Source organism: Sphaeramia orbicularis, chromosome 12 (genome assembly GCF_902148855.1).
Source record: "Sphaeramia orbicularis chromosome 12, fSphaOr1.1, whole genome shotgun sequence".
In the NCBI taxonomy this organism is placed as follows: Eukaryota; Metazoa; Chordata; class Actinopteri; order Kurtiformes; family Apogonidae; genus Sphaeramia; species Sphaeramia orbicularis.
Window position 1 is genome coordinate 34,070,481 of NC_043968.1, and position 16,001 is coordinate 34,086,481.

The 16,001-nt window shown below is 39.9% G+C and overlaps 1 protein-coding gene across 3 annotated transcripts in view; it reads left to right on the forward strand.

Annotated features, from left to right (window-relative positions):
- The first annotated feature begins 5,036 nt into the window (after positions 1 to 5,036).
- Positions 5,037 to 16,001, forward strand: part of wnk1b (WNK lysine deficient protein kinase 1b) — a 122,390-nt gene continuing 111,425 nt past the window's right edge. For 2 of the 3 annotated variants that reach the window (XM_030150378.1, XM_030150379.1), the window contains exons 1-2: positions 5,039 to 5,788; positions 8,268 to 9,857. In XM_030150378.1, the coding sequence (XP_030006238.1) occupies positions 8,910 to 9,857 (948 nt within the window). In that variant the 5' untranslated portion in view covers positions 5,039 to 5,788; positions 8,268 to 8,909. Of the gene's footprint in view, positions 5,789 to 8,267; positions 9,858 to 16,001 lie in introns of all 3 variants that reach the window. The other variant, XM_030150377.1, reaches the window with a different exon arrangement.

Here is a 16,001-nt window from a genome sequence, read left to right on the forward strand (position 1 = left end):
TGACACAGACTGAAATGATTCATTCACTGTGACAGGTTTGCAGTCAACATGGGGCCTTTTTGCAGCGTACATATGGAAGAGACAGAGGTGTTTCTTTACAGAGGAGCAGTGTGTGTTTATGTTTGTGCATTATAGGGTCAAGCCTCTGTTATCTATATAAAAGCCCCAGAGGCTAAAGTGTTATCACTAGGTCCTCTGCTTTCCAAGAAAGAAAACATGCTTGGTCAAAACTACTAGAATTTTTATGCCTCTTGTGAATGTAATGGAAATAAAGGAAAAGTGAATACATTTGTTAAATTGTTCTTTCAGTGCTTCATTTGGTTGGGTTTTGTTTGGTAAATTACCACCTGTCCGGTTTAGTGTTTTAAGGATGAGATTACTGAGCCGTGAGTGTGCAGCCTGAGGAGACAAGATGCACAGATTAAAGATCTCCTTAGAACGCATTTCTGTGAGCTTGTCCTTATGTGATTTTAGTAGTCATTGTCCTTTTTATTTTTATTATTTTGTATTTCTTTTACTTTCAACTTATTTTACCTCTGTCTTGCTGCTTTTACTACTTATTGTTTTTATTCGTTTTCTGGTCTCTTCCTCCTTGTATTACTGTAATACATCGCTATTTTCACTCTTTTTAGGATGTGATGTCTCCTTTCCACTTTTTTTTTTATCTCACTTTTACTGGAATTAGGTATTGAATTTACTGGTTTTTGGTTTTCTTTTCTTTTTTACTTATTGTCTAAGTCAGTGTTTTTCAACCTTGGGGTCGCGACCCCATGTAGGCTCACCTGGAATTCAAATGAAATGAAATTTCTAATAATTGATAAAACTTTTTTAAAAAATTACTAATACAAATATTTTTTTAATGATTCAATATATATTTCATTATAATTAAAACACAACACACTTTTCCTAATAAAAATCAAGTTCAAATAAAATGAAGGATATTATATCTGGGAGGGCATATCTTGATTGTCCCGATCATGTGACTGCATGCTTTACTATGCTTCAACCCACCTGGACACAGTTGCAGTCAGAAAACCAGATCGAACAGAGTATATGTATAGATATAATACATTATATAGCCTAAATCTCATTTAAAATTAACTTTTATTTGCAACATAGCATAGCAACCTATTACATGATCAAAACCAAATTGACTGTTATCTCTGTTTTGAGTGTCTGAGATTCCCAGAAATTTGTGGTGTTAAAATAGGGTCATGAGCCAAAAAGGTTGGGAACCACTGGTCTAAGTTAAGTATTTCTACTGTTGTTCTATGTTCTTTTGTGACAGATTTATTGCAAAGTTTATTGAAGCTTTATTCATTATTATTAATTGGTGCACTTTTCTGCTCTGAGAATCCTTTTTACTTTGACACTCCAAACACTGTTAACTGCTGTTTAAAAAGTATTATATAAATAAGGATGATTATTATAGGTCTATTATTCTGAACTTAAAAAATGTGAATATATAAAAATGTCTTATCAGTCCTTGAAATGGCTTAGATCTAGTGGAATATCATGGAATTTCTCTGTACACACTCAGTGAATAATTCTTGTACTACTGTTTGATGGTTGTGCATATACTGTTACAAACTGTAGACATTCAGTCAAATCTGTATGTGCTTGCTTCCAAAGGTATTGGTTCAGTCCTGACTTGCTGTCATGCTGTTATGGCAACATGCATATTGTTCGACAGCCTGAAGCAAAACATATAAACATGTACAGCAAGTGTGCACTCAGAGGCGAAGGAACATCCCACCACACACAGACGTTTCAGGTCAAGACTCAGGACTCAAATTAAATGATTTGTTGTGCACCGATACACACAGGGTTGTTTATGTTCTCCTGCAATATTAAACTCCTGGTGGTCATGTGAAGACTCAGAACAACAAGTCCATAAACCCAGTTTGTGTCTCCACCCACTGCTTTCAAAATGCTGAAGTATCCGAGAGTCGCAGGTACAGAAATATGCTGTGTATTTGCTGCTCGTGTGGAGTTTTATCATCTTGTTACTACTAGTGGAAGTAATTACTGTATATATGATAAGATACGACAACGACCGTGTAAATTACTGATGATAGGATAGTTTGGTTTTTTTTCCTGGCAGTATCAAAATGACTAAGAACATTGCAATAACTAACGGAGGGAGCAAGTGTATAGTCTTTTCCTTGATTATAAGCAGATAAAAGTATACAGAAATTACAGCAGCAAAAACTATTGTGTTAACTGCAAAAGCTACAAATGCAAAACCTTGAAGTTAGTCATTATTCAAAAGACAAGATCATTTCCTACATTTTAAGAAAGCATTCGGTGCAGTCATGATTTCTTACGAGCTCTTTCTGTTTAATTTAGCAAGTATGAAATGTAAAAAGAAAAACAATAAGGTGGTTTAAAAGCGTGATCTGAAAGTGTCTGAGTAACTGATTATGTAAAGTTTTATCTGTGAAATGATGCCAGTAAGTGTGTCAGTGTGTGTTAATTTAAGGGGCTTTGGTGTTAAAATGCTCGGACCCCTACTGTTATGTACAAACAGGAAGACCCTCAGGATAAAATGAACAATAGCGTGCGTGTGATGATCAGGGTTGGGACAGAGTCTGAATTACACACTAAATCCACATTGGACAGGAACTCTTCCCCCTTTTTTCACAAAGTGGACTGATGGGCTGGTAAAGACCATCATCCTGTTTTGATTTGACTATTTGCTGAAGGCGTTGCAGTTTAATATCAAGGGATGAAGACAGGAACAGATTCATAATAGTCATAGGTGTAGATTTTATTTATTACTTTTTGGGGGTGGCCCCCCCCCCCAAGTATTTAAAACATGTGCACAAACAGCTGAGTTTTATTTGAAGTCTCATTCTTTCATTGTCTAATAGTTCTGATCAGTTATGACTGAAATGTGTAGTAAACCTTCAGCCTGCTTTAATATTCCTGAAATCATCCCAAACACAAACAGCCTATGTGATGTGTTCTAAATGTGCAGAAAGAGTTGAACATCACCATAAATCAGAAAGATGTTTAAAATAAAGGAATTTACTTGCATTTTTAATAATATTCTGCTAAATTTGGCTACAGGGGGCCTGTTTTCTATTATCTAGTACACAGGTGTCAAACATGCGGCGTGGGGGCCAAATCCGGCCCACCAAAGGATCCAATCTGGCCCGTGGATGGATTTGTGAAATACAAAAATTACACTGAAGATATTAACAATCAAGGATGTCAAACTCATTTTAATTCAGATTCCACATACAGACCAATTAGATCTCAAGTGGGTCAGAACCAGTAAATTACTATCATATTAAACTTATAACTTATAAATCATGAAAACAGCAAATTTTGTCTTTGTTTTAGTGTAAAAAAGTAAAATTACATGAAAATGTGAATAACCTGAAATGTGTTAAGATGAGTAAATGCAATTTTACCAATATTCTGCTTGTTATTAAATGTTTTGTGTATTTGTAATTGTAATCTAAGTTGTAATGCACACATGCAAATGATAAACTGATAATCTGAGGCATAATGTTAGAATTGCAGTTGTTTTTCTCAAGACGTTTCCAGTTGTTCATGTTATTCAGATTTTTGTAGATGGAAACATTATCATAATTTAATTTTAATCTTATCACTGTTATTATTTTACTGGTCCGGCCCACTGCAGATCATATTGGGCTGAATGTGGCCCCTGAACTAAAATGAGTTTGACACCTCTGATCTAGTATATAGAATGAACCTGCACTGTTTTTTTTTTGTTTTTTTTTTTGGGGGGGGGGGGGTCAATGTGCCCCTTACAATGTTGACTGAGTCACTGTTATCAGAGAATGGTTTATTTAAAAAAAAAAAAAAAAAAAGCCATTCCCTGGACAGTGAATGCGCAAAGTAAAATTCCAGTAAAATTAACCCTGAACTGTATTCTAGGACTGTTTTGGAGGCAGGTGATAAAGCAGTAAGACTGTTTCATATGAAGAGCTCCGTCTGATGAACAGTCATGACGAGACAGGATTAGACTGAGCAAGTGAAGGCAACACTCATACATAGATCAGACAGAGAGTACGTGAAGTAAACACACGCAAATAAAAAAAGCAGTATTTAACATTTATTATAATTACAGACTGAGACATGAAACTAAGCATGACAGTCGACATGTGTTCGTGCTGCAGCTGGAGTTTTATCTTTGTCCGCTTCATCAAACTCACTGAAATAAACACTCACGCTTCCTTCAGGGCCTGTCGGAATTAAACCAACAGCTTTTACATTAACGGCTTTTATAAGATTACGGAACTGTATGCAAAACAATCAAGCACCTTTAGCCTGGTAGTACTTTTAAGGGGCTGTAAAGAAGAATAATATATATAATAATATTAATATTTATTTAAAAAGTAAAAAGCTTATAAACAATCCGACATTTGAAATAAATATCCCAATATTTAAGTAGTCTTTGAGACATCAGCCAATTAAATATGGACTTATAAGTTTGACTTTTACTCCTAAATATTAGATACTTTAATCTAAAATGGAGCTAAATTTTGAACAAATCTTAAAGAAACCCTGAGTGTAATAATATAATGTGAACGTAGTATCCTATTCCAATGTCTCGGAACACTTAAAAGCCTCACTGTAGTATGTATGTATGTATGTATGTATGTATGTATGTATGTATGTATGTATGTATTTATTTATTTATTTATTTATACTATACTATACTATACTATACTATACTATACTATACTATAAAGAGACTTTGAATAATGAATATTGTGCTCAAAATAATATAAGAACCCAGTGTTTTAGTAAACATAGTGGCTGGTAAAAGCTCTTTTTTCTGTCCCATTTTGCTTGGATTAAACCAACAGGAGTAAACTCATTCAGATCCACAGACACTGAAGCTGTCTCTGACACAATTGCAACACAAATAGAAGGTGTGGCGCAAATAACAGCATGGATCTCACAGTTGATGCGTGAGAGAAAGGCGTGCAAACACTCACGTAGCTTACACATACCCCTGAATACATCAACAGCCTAATATCTTTTAGCAATACTTTCCTGGCCTGGTATTTAAATAGGTTTTTGGTGTGCGTAAAAGCGCACGCTCCGTGTCCCTCTGGTGTGCGGGTTTGATCCGTGGGGTTTTATTTTAGTGTGAAAGCGCCTCCTCTGTCGCTTCCTGGATGAGGCTGGTGTTTGCCTCCAGCTCGACGGTGTGTGTCGGAGCAGCCGTCGCCTTGTCGAGTCATCGTTAGAACGGAGTACAGCGTCCACGGAGCCGCTGTCTGATGGTCTGAAAACGGGGAATAACTGTGGATAACGGAGGATTTAACGCATCGAAGACGGAGCGACGGTGGCAGGAGCGCAGCGGATGTAATGCGCTTTTGGAAATAGCCTTTTTTAAAGTCAGGCCGTTGCTTTTCCCCCCCCCCCTTTTGGTTGCGGCTGCAGACCCGGACACAGACAACACAGTGACAGACAGAAAGAAGTACCGGAGCAGCCGCGACACCAGCGAGCGAACTTGGCTTCTGTGGCCGGTGGGAGGTGTCTGTCTGTCGGCTGGACGAACCGCACATCGCGGCGCCGCTCGGACGCATTCGTGCACAAGCTTGAAACCAAGTTAGATTTGTGTAAATAGGTTCTTTTTTTTGGGCTTTTCGGCAACCAACTGTGGCTTCAATGTGACGCACCACACTGATATTAGTGCTGAGAGTCGGAGCGGACCTCCTCTGCAGAGAAGGCAAAGGCTTTAAATCAACTTTACAACCATCAGATTTCTACTGGTCCACCAAAGTCCACGCAGATGTGATAGGTAATGGTTCTGTTCTTATTTTAATATTGCTCTGTATGTAAATCGTGACTAGTTGTGTCTTGTTTGTGCCTGTAGGCAAAGTTAGCTGCAGAGGCTCATTTTCTCCAGAGTTCCTCAACAGGCAGCGGTGAAACCCTGTGCACGGTCTGAGACACAAAGCTCTGCGGGCTTCATGCATCACAACACTGGGTTAACAGATACAACCAACACTTATTTAATAATTAGCACTTTTGCATGTTTAATTTCATGTAGGTATCGTTAGTAATTCGGTGATGCTTTTGCAGTACTCATGACTACAATAATAAATATGTCTACTCATCCTGTTTTGGCTACGATTGAATATGAATTTGTGCAAAAATGTTACCTTAGAATCACAAAAACACTATTAGTTGAATATTCTCCCAATGATGAAACAGTATTAAAGTGACAGGACTTATATATGATGCATATGAAACTGTAATGATTTTATTAGTAATAGATCAGATGCAGATCCCATGTGAAATGGATTTTAAACAGACTTCTGTGTTGAATTATTACTTTTTTAAAATTTAACACTATTTGACTTGAATTGAATGCAGTTGTCTACTGTCTACCTCTTAAATAAATAAAAAATTCTATAAATTCTATCACATATATAACCCTCATTGTACAAGAGGAAAGCCTGTACTCCTTTTCACCAACACCACCCCCTAGCTGTATTGTAATTACTGTAAAAACACAGCTTGTCATGGCTCATTTCTTCAATAATTTATATCTCATTATCAAATGATTATTTACCAGCAGTATGCACAGTTGATATTAACCCATTATAGTTTGTTACATTAAATGATAGCCTGTATATTTATTCTGTTACATTCAGCCGTCAGTGTTGTCATCCCTTTTTGTACATTTCAATAAGCACACAGACACTGATGAACACACTCAAATGTTAGACCTGAAATGTGTTTTATGAATGGTTTTGACATCTGAGGCTTTTCTGACTAACCTAAAGTTGCACATCTTTGACGTCGCAACAGCTGTCTCATGTCTAAGTCATCAGTCCCCGTCTCTTCAGTCGGTGTCATTATGTTGTCTGTTTTAGTGCTTAGTGGGTCTGTTGTGAGGTCATTGTGTAAAATTTACACCTGGACAGGAACCTGACACATCTGGTTGAATAATTGACTTCACTTAACCTCAAGGGCACAGGTGTCAGGGAGAGATAACCTGAAACGCCGTCATGTCTCTAAGCTTTTACTGCAGCCCCATTCCAGTTTTCAGTCAGTTGACCAGCATGTTCATACTGCATGCATAGGACAGATATGAACTTAAATGTACTGAAAACAACAAGCTCAGTTCATCCTGGAGGCCTGCATACCTGCTCTGATCTCATGAGTCTATGCAGGTCACGAGCAGGAAATTGGTGGTATAAAGCTCAGCCTTGGCTAGTTTTGTCCAGATTGTAGCCTATGTTTTGATGTGAAGTTGTTACACATCGCCTGGGATGAGAAATCAGAGAGGGGTTTGAGCAATTTTTATTTCAGTTTACTGACACATTTGGAGAATGTGCAATGTCTTCATTCCTACAAGTTATTGGTGAACTCGATCCTATCAGAATGTAGACAAGTTGCTCTGAATGTTTCCTTGTTCCTTTTGATAAGAAAACCTGTAGTAGTTTGTTTATAAAAATGGATTAATGTAATGTGAATATACAATTAACAACAAAATGTGTGTTATCTTCAGGCTAAATTTTCCATATTTTCCAAGTAGTGTTGTGTAATGTACTCGTGTGTTGCTCTCAGATATGAGTTGAGTTTCTCTGCTTCTATCTCTGTCGCTCTAAGTGCCCCCTCCCCTCTCATGTTAAGCTGCTGAATTGCCACAGAGTAGGCTAACCTTGAGGTCAGCCGGGCTGTGGTGACTTTGGGCTAAATTTGGAACGTGGAACAATTAGGCCCACAGTCTGCCACATCACTCCACTGCATTAACTCCACAGAGCTGATGTGGAGGAAAAGGCTGGGGTGGGAGACGGGTACTCTTGCTTGTTAACAATCTTGACTCAGGCATTGAAGATTGCGCCAGCCTCTTCTGAGAAATAACAAGGGGCACATTCACTCTCAGATACAATAACCCCCACTTTTTCATTTACTCCATCATTTTATCAGCCAAATTGTTTATGAGAGAACATTCAGATGGGGACTGATCCCTGTTCAGTGGTTGGAGGAGATGACAGATTTGTCAGCTGCAACCAAAATTGTGGCTGTTTGACTGATGTTCATTTCCCACTCTGCCTCTGTCAGTCATACTGCTGATCACTGGCCAGAATGTTACAGTGTCTGACAGCTCGTACATTACACCAGCCAGGTTGGCAGCTGGCCATGTATCATTGAGAGGTCCCTTAATGTTGCGTGGGCAGATATGTTGTCAAGTAAAAGCACATGGTGAGTTTTGTGAAAGACACAGATGAAACTTACAACTCTGTTCCCTCTCTTATCATTTCCAGAAACAAGGACTGCAGAAGACCAAGCTGGGCCGGGCTAGGCCAGGCTAGGCCTACCTAGCCCTCTGTCCGGCCTCACCAGGCAGTACAGCAGCCTCTCCAGGCATTTCTGCCTTCAACGAGCAGAGAGGCATTTGGCCTGTACCTAGAAAGACTTCACCCAACCTTCGAGTCAGTCAAAGACTGGATTCCGATCATATTTCATCTAATCGGGCTTTGGGGGGCCACACTGGTCTGTTAGATCTTCAGTCTTTCCATGTCTTGGTCGTCGCTCTCTGGATGTTGGCAGCAGGATGGATTCGGTTGTTGATTTGACGGTTGACACTGTACTGCAGTGCGTGCACTTCCCCACCTGTGACTGTAATTCATCCTCTCCATCCCCGATCTTTAAGCCCCTTCCTCTGTCTCGGGGCTTCCCTGTGCCCTCTACAGAAGGGCCTTGTAGAAACTGTAGACTGTCTTGTTGAAACTGTTGACATTGGAAAGAGGAAGTTAAGTTTGCAAACAAACTACAGAGCACAAGGAGGATTTCTAAATTTGGTTGATTAATATATTTTTTGTTACCCATTCCTTTTTCTACTACTGCAGAATTACTTTTTTTTAAATTTATACATACATTTTTTGAGGTTTAACCCTTGTGAAGGAATGTCTGAAAACAGTAGCAACAGCAAAGCAGTGAAATTCATTGCCCCAACCCCCCCTCCTCCCTCTGCCTCCCCCTGTCCTTCGCCCCAGATCCTCCAGAAGAATGTGAACGGCTCTGCTAGTTCAGACTCGCAAGTTGTGGAGAAGCTTGGTGGACACCCGGAGGTCCAGCGTCGGCGCCACACAATGGATAGAGACTCTAAAACAGCTGAACACCGATTCTTCCGCCGTAGTGTCATTTGTGACTCCAATGCCACTGCTTTGGACCTGCCCAGCAAGGGGGCTGTGATACTCACCTCACCTCCAGACTGTGGAGGGCCTCCCACCTTCTTCCCTCCACAGTCCTCTGCACCTGGACCTGGGCTTCGAGATGCTGATGGCAGGGAGGCCCCAAGAGGCTCTTACTTGCAGAGCTCAGCCCTTGAGCCCGGTCTAGGTGGAGCTGTGGCAGAGGAGCCAGTACAAACTGCTGAGGAGGATTTAGGTGTGGGTGCACAAACAGTTGCTGTTCCCCCCAAAAGCAGTGTTGAAAGTAATACAGATAATGCAGTAAAAGAGCCCAGCCCGACAGTATTGGATGTTACAAACAAATCAGTAGGCAAAGAGCCTGAAATTACATTGCGTCCCGGAGGGTCAGAGAACACACAACTGGTAGCAAAAGATGGGAAAGCTGAGCATGTGGACGTGGGTAGCATCAGCAGTCCGACTGAGGAGAAAGAAAAGGAGCCAGAAGAGGAGAAGGGCCTAGCGAAAGCACGGGCAGAGCAGAGAGAGGCCGAGAAACGAGTGCAAGAGGATATAGAGGAGGTGGAGACAAAAGCTGTGGGGACTTCACCTGATGGACGCTTCCTGAAATTTGATATTGAGATTGGAAGAGGGTCCTTTAAGACTGTGTACAAGGGCCTAGATACAGAGACTACTGTGGAAGTGGCTTGGTGTGAACTACAGGTAAGTCCAAACTCCTGTCACCACTTCTGTGTTTGTGCTTACTGTTTGTGTTTGTCTGGCGAAGTGTAGGAAAGCCACGGGCTTTGTTCAAAAAAGTAAAAGTATTCCAGATGTACACCTTTGGACAAGATGCTTTTGTGTGTGAATATCAACAGTGAGGACGTTGACCAGTTGCATTAGGCACTTACTGCTTTTAGGATTAGTTGTGGGGTGGCTTAATTTGACCCAGTTTTTATTTTGTTAAAATTCTGCATTAAATCTGTCAAATGGAGGGAAGGCTGGAGAGCAGTTCTAACAGATTTTTCTTGTAACTTATGTTTCTGATATAAGCAGTAGAGTTCTGCTCATGTATTGGGGAAGTCCTGCCAGTCTCTGGAGCTTTCATTCATCTTGATGTTTCATTACTGCACCATTGCAGTTTGACTGTATTAGGTATGTGGTATAACAGTTGATTTTATGTGTGTGAACGGATGTTGAGGTACAGATTACTACCACAAGTTGCATAAATGAGAACTAAATGAGGAAGAGGATGCCAAACAGTTGTTGCATCGTAAGCAAAAAGTTAGTAACTGAAAACATGTGGGTTTTCTTTTTGTTTGTTTGACCTTCCAGTAATCAAACCTAATAAATGGACATGTTTGATATCCCTGGAGTGTATAATAAGTTTTCTCAGCAGTGGTAACTTAAAAATGAGGAGGATGGCTTATGGTCTTTCTTATTAAAACCCCCAGACTGTTTCATTCAGTGAATGAGTCATTTGGTTACTGCAGTGGTTCCCAAAGTGGGGTACTTGGAAGAAGCCCAGGGGGTACTTGACATTTTTGTTTTTTTAGAAAAATACATTAAATTAGTCACTAATACAAAATAAATGATGAGAATTAATGTTGAAATTTAAAACACAATAAATACTTTCATATAATAATTTTATTGTCAATCATCTTGTTTAAGCTTTGGTAACATTTTAAGAACATTTCTATTTTATATTATTAAAAATTAGTTTATTTGAGTAGTTAAGTAATTATTTATTTTGTTAATGAAAGGTTCATTTATTAATTAATGACCAATTTATTTATTTTTGTTATCAGTAAGAAGGCACTTTTCAGTTTATATTTTGCACACAAAATTTACTTAATTTTTTTTTTATATATATTACAGTTAAATATATGTTGCTTGTTTATAAAGTTTTGATAATATAAACAAACACCTCTGGCACTGGAACAAATTTAGCCAATTTTTTTTCAATCAAAAATGCTGAGGTGAGAGTTGGGGGTACTTGGTTAAAAAGCTTATTCCAGGGCGTACTTAACTGTAAGAAGTTTGAGAACCACTGTGTTAGTGCATCTCTCATCATCGCAGCCTGCCCACAGTGCCCTTGAGCAAGACAAAAAGACTTGCTGGTGGCTGTCTATTTCCGTAGTTTTACTGGTCAGCACCCAGTCTCCCAGCAGGGAGATGATATCAATACGCTTGTGTTCAGAGCCTGTAGACGCATAAATGTGTGTAATAAGTCAGTAGTTGGTAGGAGCATGAGACATTATGGTGCACAGTTTGTCACAGGATGCTGTTGCTACACTGTCTTGAACTGATGCAACCTCAGCTCATGTGTAGAGACAGCAAATGCGACAAAGAGACCCAGAGTGTGGAACATAAAGACATTTATATATGGATCGTTGGATGCTGGTGGAGAGAAATTGAAGAAAATGCTGCTGTGTGCTTTGCTGTGCGTTTTGGAGATGCAGACTTAAACTCCCAACTGGTCACATGTCACTCAGGACACTGACTGAGTGGAGGTTTAGCAGAGGAAGTAAACATCGGTTTGGCTGATGAAACACTTGTTACTGTGCTAAAATTGAGAAACACATGATTACTGTATTTCCTCAGATAAAAAATGAGAATCAGTTTCAAGCTGTGCCTTATGCAATAGCCACTGGTGAAGTTGGCATGAACAAATAAAAGCTGACTCTCGAAAATACAGGTCGGGTAAAAAAGAAATAATCTATGAAAATGGTGCCTCTCATGTAAAGCACTGCCAGTTAAGCACAATGTTCACAAGTTTAATACGTTCAGCAATATAATACAGGTGTTTTCAGCGCTTCTGAATCACTCACCTGAAAAGTTAGTGTCAGATATCAGTCACTGCAGGTGTGTGTCTTTTTTAGTGAAACCACTTGAATGGAATGTTTACATAATGAAAGCTCTGTTAAAGGTCCTGTACAGAGAATTCATTTAAAGTGGATTGCAGCGACACCTTCGGCCGGAATCTGTGGTGTTTTTAAGGGACAAAGACTCCGGTTCCCATGAGCACTAGCACCTACTGTTGTAAAGGCATAACTCTGGCCAAGGCGTTTTGAAGCTAATGACTGACTCCTCTTTACAACTCTGCATTTCTTTTTTCATGACAGTAACTTGCAGGTGCAAATTGATGTTTGAAATGAGACAACAAGCAAACTTCAGTCATTTTCATAAATGACTTCAGTCATTCAACATCTTCATCATTCTGCATTAGCAGTTCAGCGCTAGCTGCTTCAGCCTTCTGCATTCACAGTATTCTACTGTTAGAATTGTCTTGTTCCTGAAGGACAGTTTAGTATCCAGGCCCCGGCATGAACATTCAGCTCCATACAGAACCATTTCAGTCTCACCTCCCAAAGTCCTTAGTTTGGGACTGAAACAATGCTCCAAATAAAACAGATTACACACATCACAGAGCTAGCCCTGTGGCTAACACACAAGTGTTTACGAAGTGTTTGACTGAGCTACCAACAGACACTATAGTCAAATCCAATGTTCCAATGCATATGTATAAAGAACAGAAGCATTCTATACCTGTGGAGAAGGAAGAGGGACAACTCCAACTCTGTTTTCATTCCTTTAACTCCCTTAGTTCTATCCATCCGTTCAATGCAGAGGTTTACCGGTGTTTTAGTCTGTGCTCTATCGCTCTACCGTTCAGTTTTCTTTTTCTTTCTGCCAGTCCAGCTCCACTTCCAGTGTCCTTCATTACAACAAAATAAATCCAAGAAATCCCTTTCTTTAGGAAAAAGGACAGATCTTACTCCTCACTCGTTCAGCTTACTTCTCACTACTGAACTTTGCCAGTTGGCGTGTTGTTGTCATAGTGACAGAAGTCTGCCGAAAATCAGTCCAGTCTTGTCCGACCCGACCAGGGAAGCTGGAAATAGCATTTGGAAATAACCTATTTTGGTGATGATAATCTCATTTTAAATTGCAGACTACGATCAGGCATGTATATAAAAATGAGATTTTTTTTCAAGATCACGCATTAAGTCTGTTCAGCACCTTTAAGTAATAAATAGTTTACATCCAATGAACCACTAGAGGGCTTTAATTCCATTACATTTAAGGAAGTATTGCAGTACTTGAGCAGATCAAAAAAGGTTTCATACAAAATAGGACCATTTCTAAATATTGTTGTTTCAATTTCTTACGGTGAAATTCATAAAAATACACAAAGGTCACTCTATTCAGAAAATGAAAGTAATTATATTTTTGATGCTGCTACAGTGTGTTATATGACAAATATTTGATTCAGTCAGAACCAGATACATCACATGGGATGAGACCATGTAATTAAGTTTGATTTTTATATTTCTCAGTGTATCATTGTTCATGTGTTTTTTTTCCCCCTTGCCATCTCCATCACAAGATAGTCCATGAGCAGTTACGCCTGATGCCCGTTGTCAAGGAAATACTGGTTTGTTTATCAGCAAACAACCGTTTTGCTTCAACTAAACTTTCTCTCTCTCTGTCACATTTATCTGTCTTAATTTCTGCTCGTCAGAAAGTGGAAACATTGCAACTTTTGACTTTTCTGTGTTGAAGAGATTTTTATGAGGTAAATTTCAGAACAAAATTGATGTTTAATGATTATTTAAGCACAGATGACGTTGTATAGAGCTTAAATAATCATTATAAACTCGTTGACGCATCAGTGTATATATCATGGATTAGTGGAATGAAATGTTCCATTAAACGTTATGTACTGTATGTGTTATGTAAGGGTGTTAAAGGTCTGTAGTGACGAGGCAACTGTATATGCATGCAGAGACAAGTAGTTTTCTACAGATCCTGGCTTTAATCCTGTGTGTGTGTGTGTGTGTGTGTGTGTCTCAGTGCCTGGGTGTGTGTGTCAGAGATGACTGAGCAACTGCTGACATGTGGCAGAATGGTGTAAAGTTACACACACACATACACGCACTATGACCAATCACACTCACTCACTCACTGGGTGGGCATGGCAACTGGAGATCTGTGGGAGTCAGGATCATCTGGAACTTGTCTGTTTTCTGTATGTGCAGATGTAGGTGTGTGTGTGTGTGTGACTATGCTTCTATTTGGCTAATATGCATATGTAAGTTAGCGGTGATTGTTTAAACTCAACTGTCTGTGTGTGTTTGTGCATCGGAGACAGATTTGGCACAGGGTTACATCTTTACATTCTTTCACATGTGATGCAAAGCAGGTTCTGTTTCTACAAGAATCCTTAGATGGATGGAAACACTGGTGGGGGAGGGGGAACATATAGTTTGCTCAGGGTTCACTAAGGAAATGGAGCAAAGATACATAAGCCCCTTTTACAAAGCACTTTTGTTTCGGAAATATTTCACCTTTATTCCAGTACGACGCCTGTGTAAACAGAATGGTGGATCATTTGGTCCCACCTCTGTCACGGCTCTGTAACACCTCTGGGGGTAGTAACAGAGCCCCCACACTGGGGGGATTTAAAAATGAGTGCGGACGGTGTATAGAAAACAAACATATCAACATGACCAGAAAGATGTCAAACTGGGGAGATGCCGAGATCCGCGAGCTGTTGTCACTTCGTGCGGAGGACTCTAACCATGCTAACATTTGTGGAACGGTGAAAGACGGGCCAACTCTGGAGAGGTTAGCAACACCACTATGCTCAGGGTATTTCCGACACGCAAGTTATATGTCACACTATACACTGTGCTGCGTCACCACCCCTTTGATTCCGGAACGCAGGTCCGCTGTGTAAAAGTCCAGCCTGTCTCACCTCTATTACTCTTTTTACTTGGCTGTGGAAATCAGTCAGTGGTGGAAAAAAGTGGGATCAGCGTCTTGCCTTTTTTTCCAGGATCTCTGTGTGAAGTGGCTATAGGGTGAAAAGAAAGAGGAGGAAGGTCACCAAGTAGCTTATCTTAAAGTTCCTTGTTAGACTGAGTGGACAGATGATGGATGGGAAAGAAGAGGCTGATGCACTTCTTCTGGAATGAGGGAAGATGAAACGTGGGTTATTCATTCACTTGAACAACATAAAACAGCTTGGGATGAAAACACCACTGTATGGATATAAGTTTTGGTTTCTACCTGAATTTAGTCCAGCTTGGCAACCAACCCAGTTCCACAGAAATTACACTCCTCTACAACTTAGATTTTTTTTTTTTTTTTTGCAATGAAATGAAATTAAAACACCTCCATTTCCTGTGAACAACTTACATTTGGATTCATTGAGCATGTAATTGTTTAATCTTAAAATAAAATGTTATGTGGGCGCATTTTTATAACAAAACACTGTTTCTGAGAGACAGGGTTGTGTGAAAAGAATTTTATCACTAAAGTAGTAAGTGACAACATTGAAATGGGTCAATTATAGTACAAAAAGATGAGTTAAAACAAATGGGGAAGGGGAAATGAGAGAGAGTTTGTGCAAAAGAGAAGCGAGAGGTCAGAGGGAGGAGGGGTAAAGGTCAAAGGTGAGCCCTGTTGTGTCAGAGGGGATCACCAGGAGCCTTTCCAGAAGTCGGTAACAGAGGAAATACAGTTATACCGAGGCAAATAAAGGGGTATAAATGTAATGTGTGGAGACCTTTAGTGGGTGTGTGGACAGAGGAGGAGGAGGCGGCTGATGATGAAGGCAGTGGGGCTGATCAGGACTGTGAGAAAAGGAGAAGTGAACGCAGAGGTTCAGGGAGTGAAAGGAGAAACGTGGAGAGGGGGGAGCGATTGGGGGGCGGGGGCAAAATGTGAGAGGGAAAAGACAAAGAAAATGAAAAGGGAAGGGAAGAGGGAGACGAGCAGAGGAACTAGGGAGGAAAAGATGAGGGACCCTCTGTGTGTGTGACCTCAGGCTTTTAGCTCCACTGCCACTCAAAGACCTTG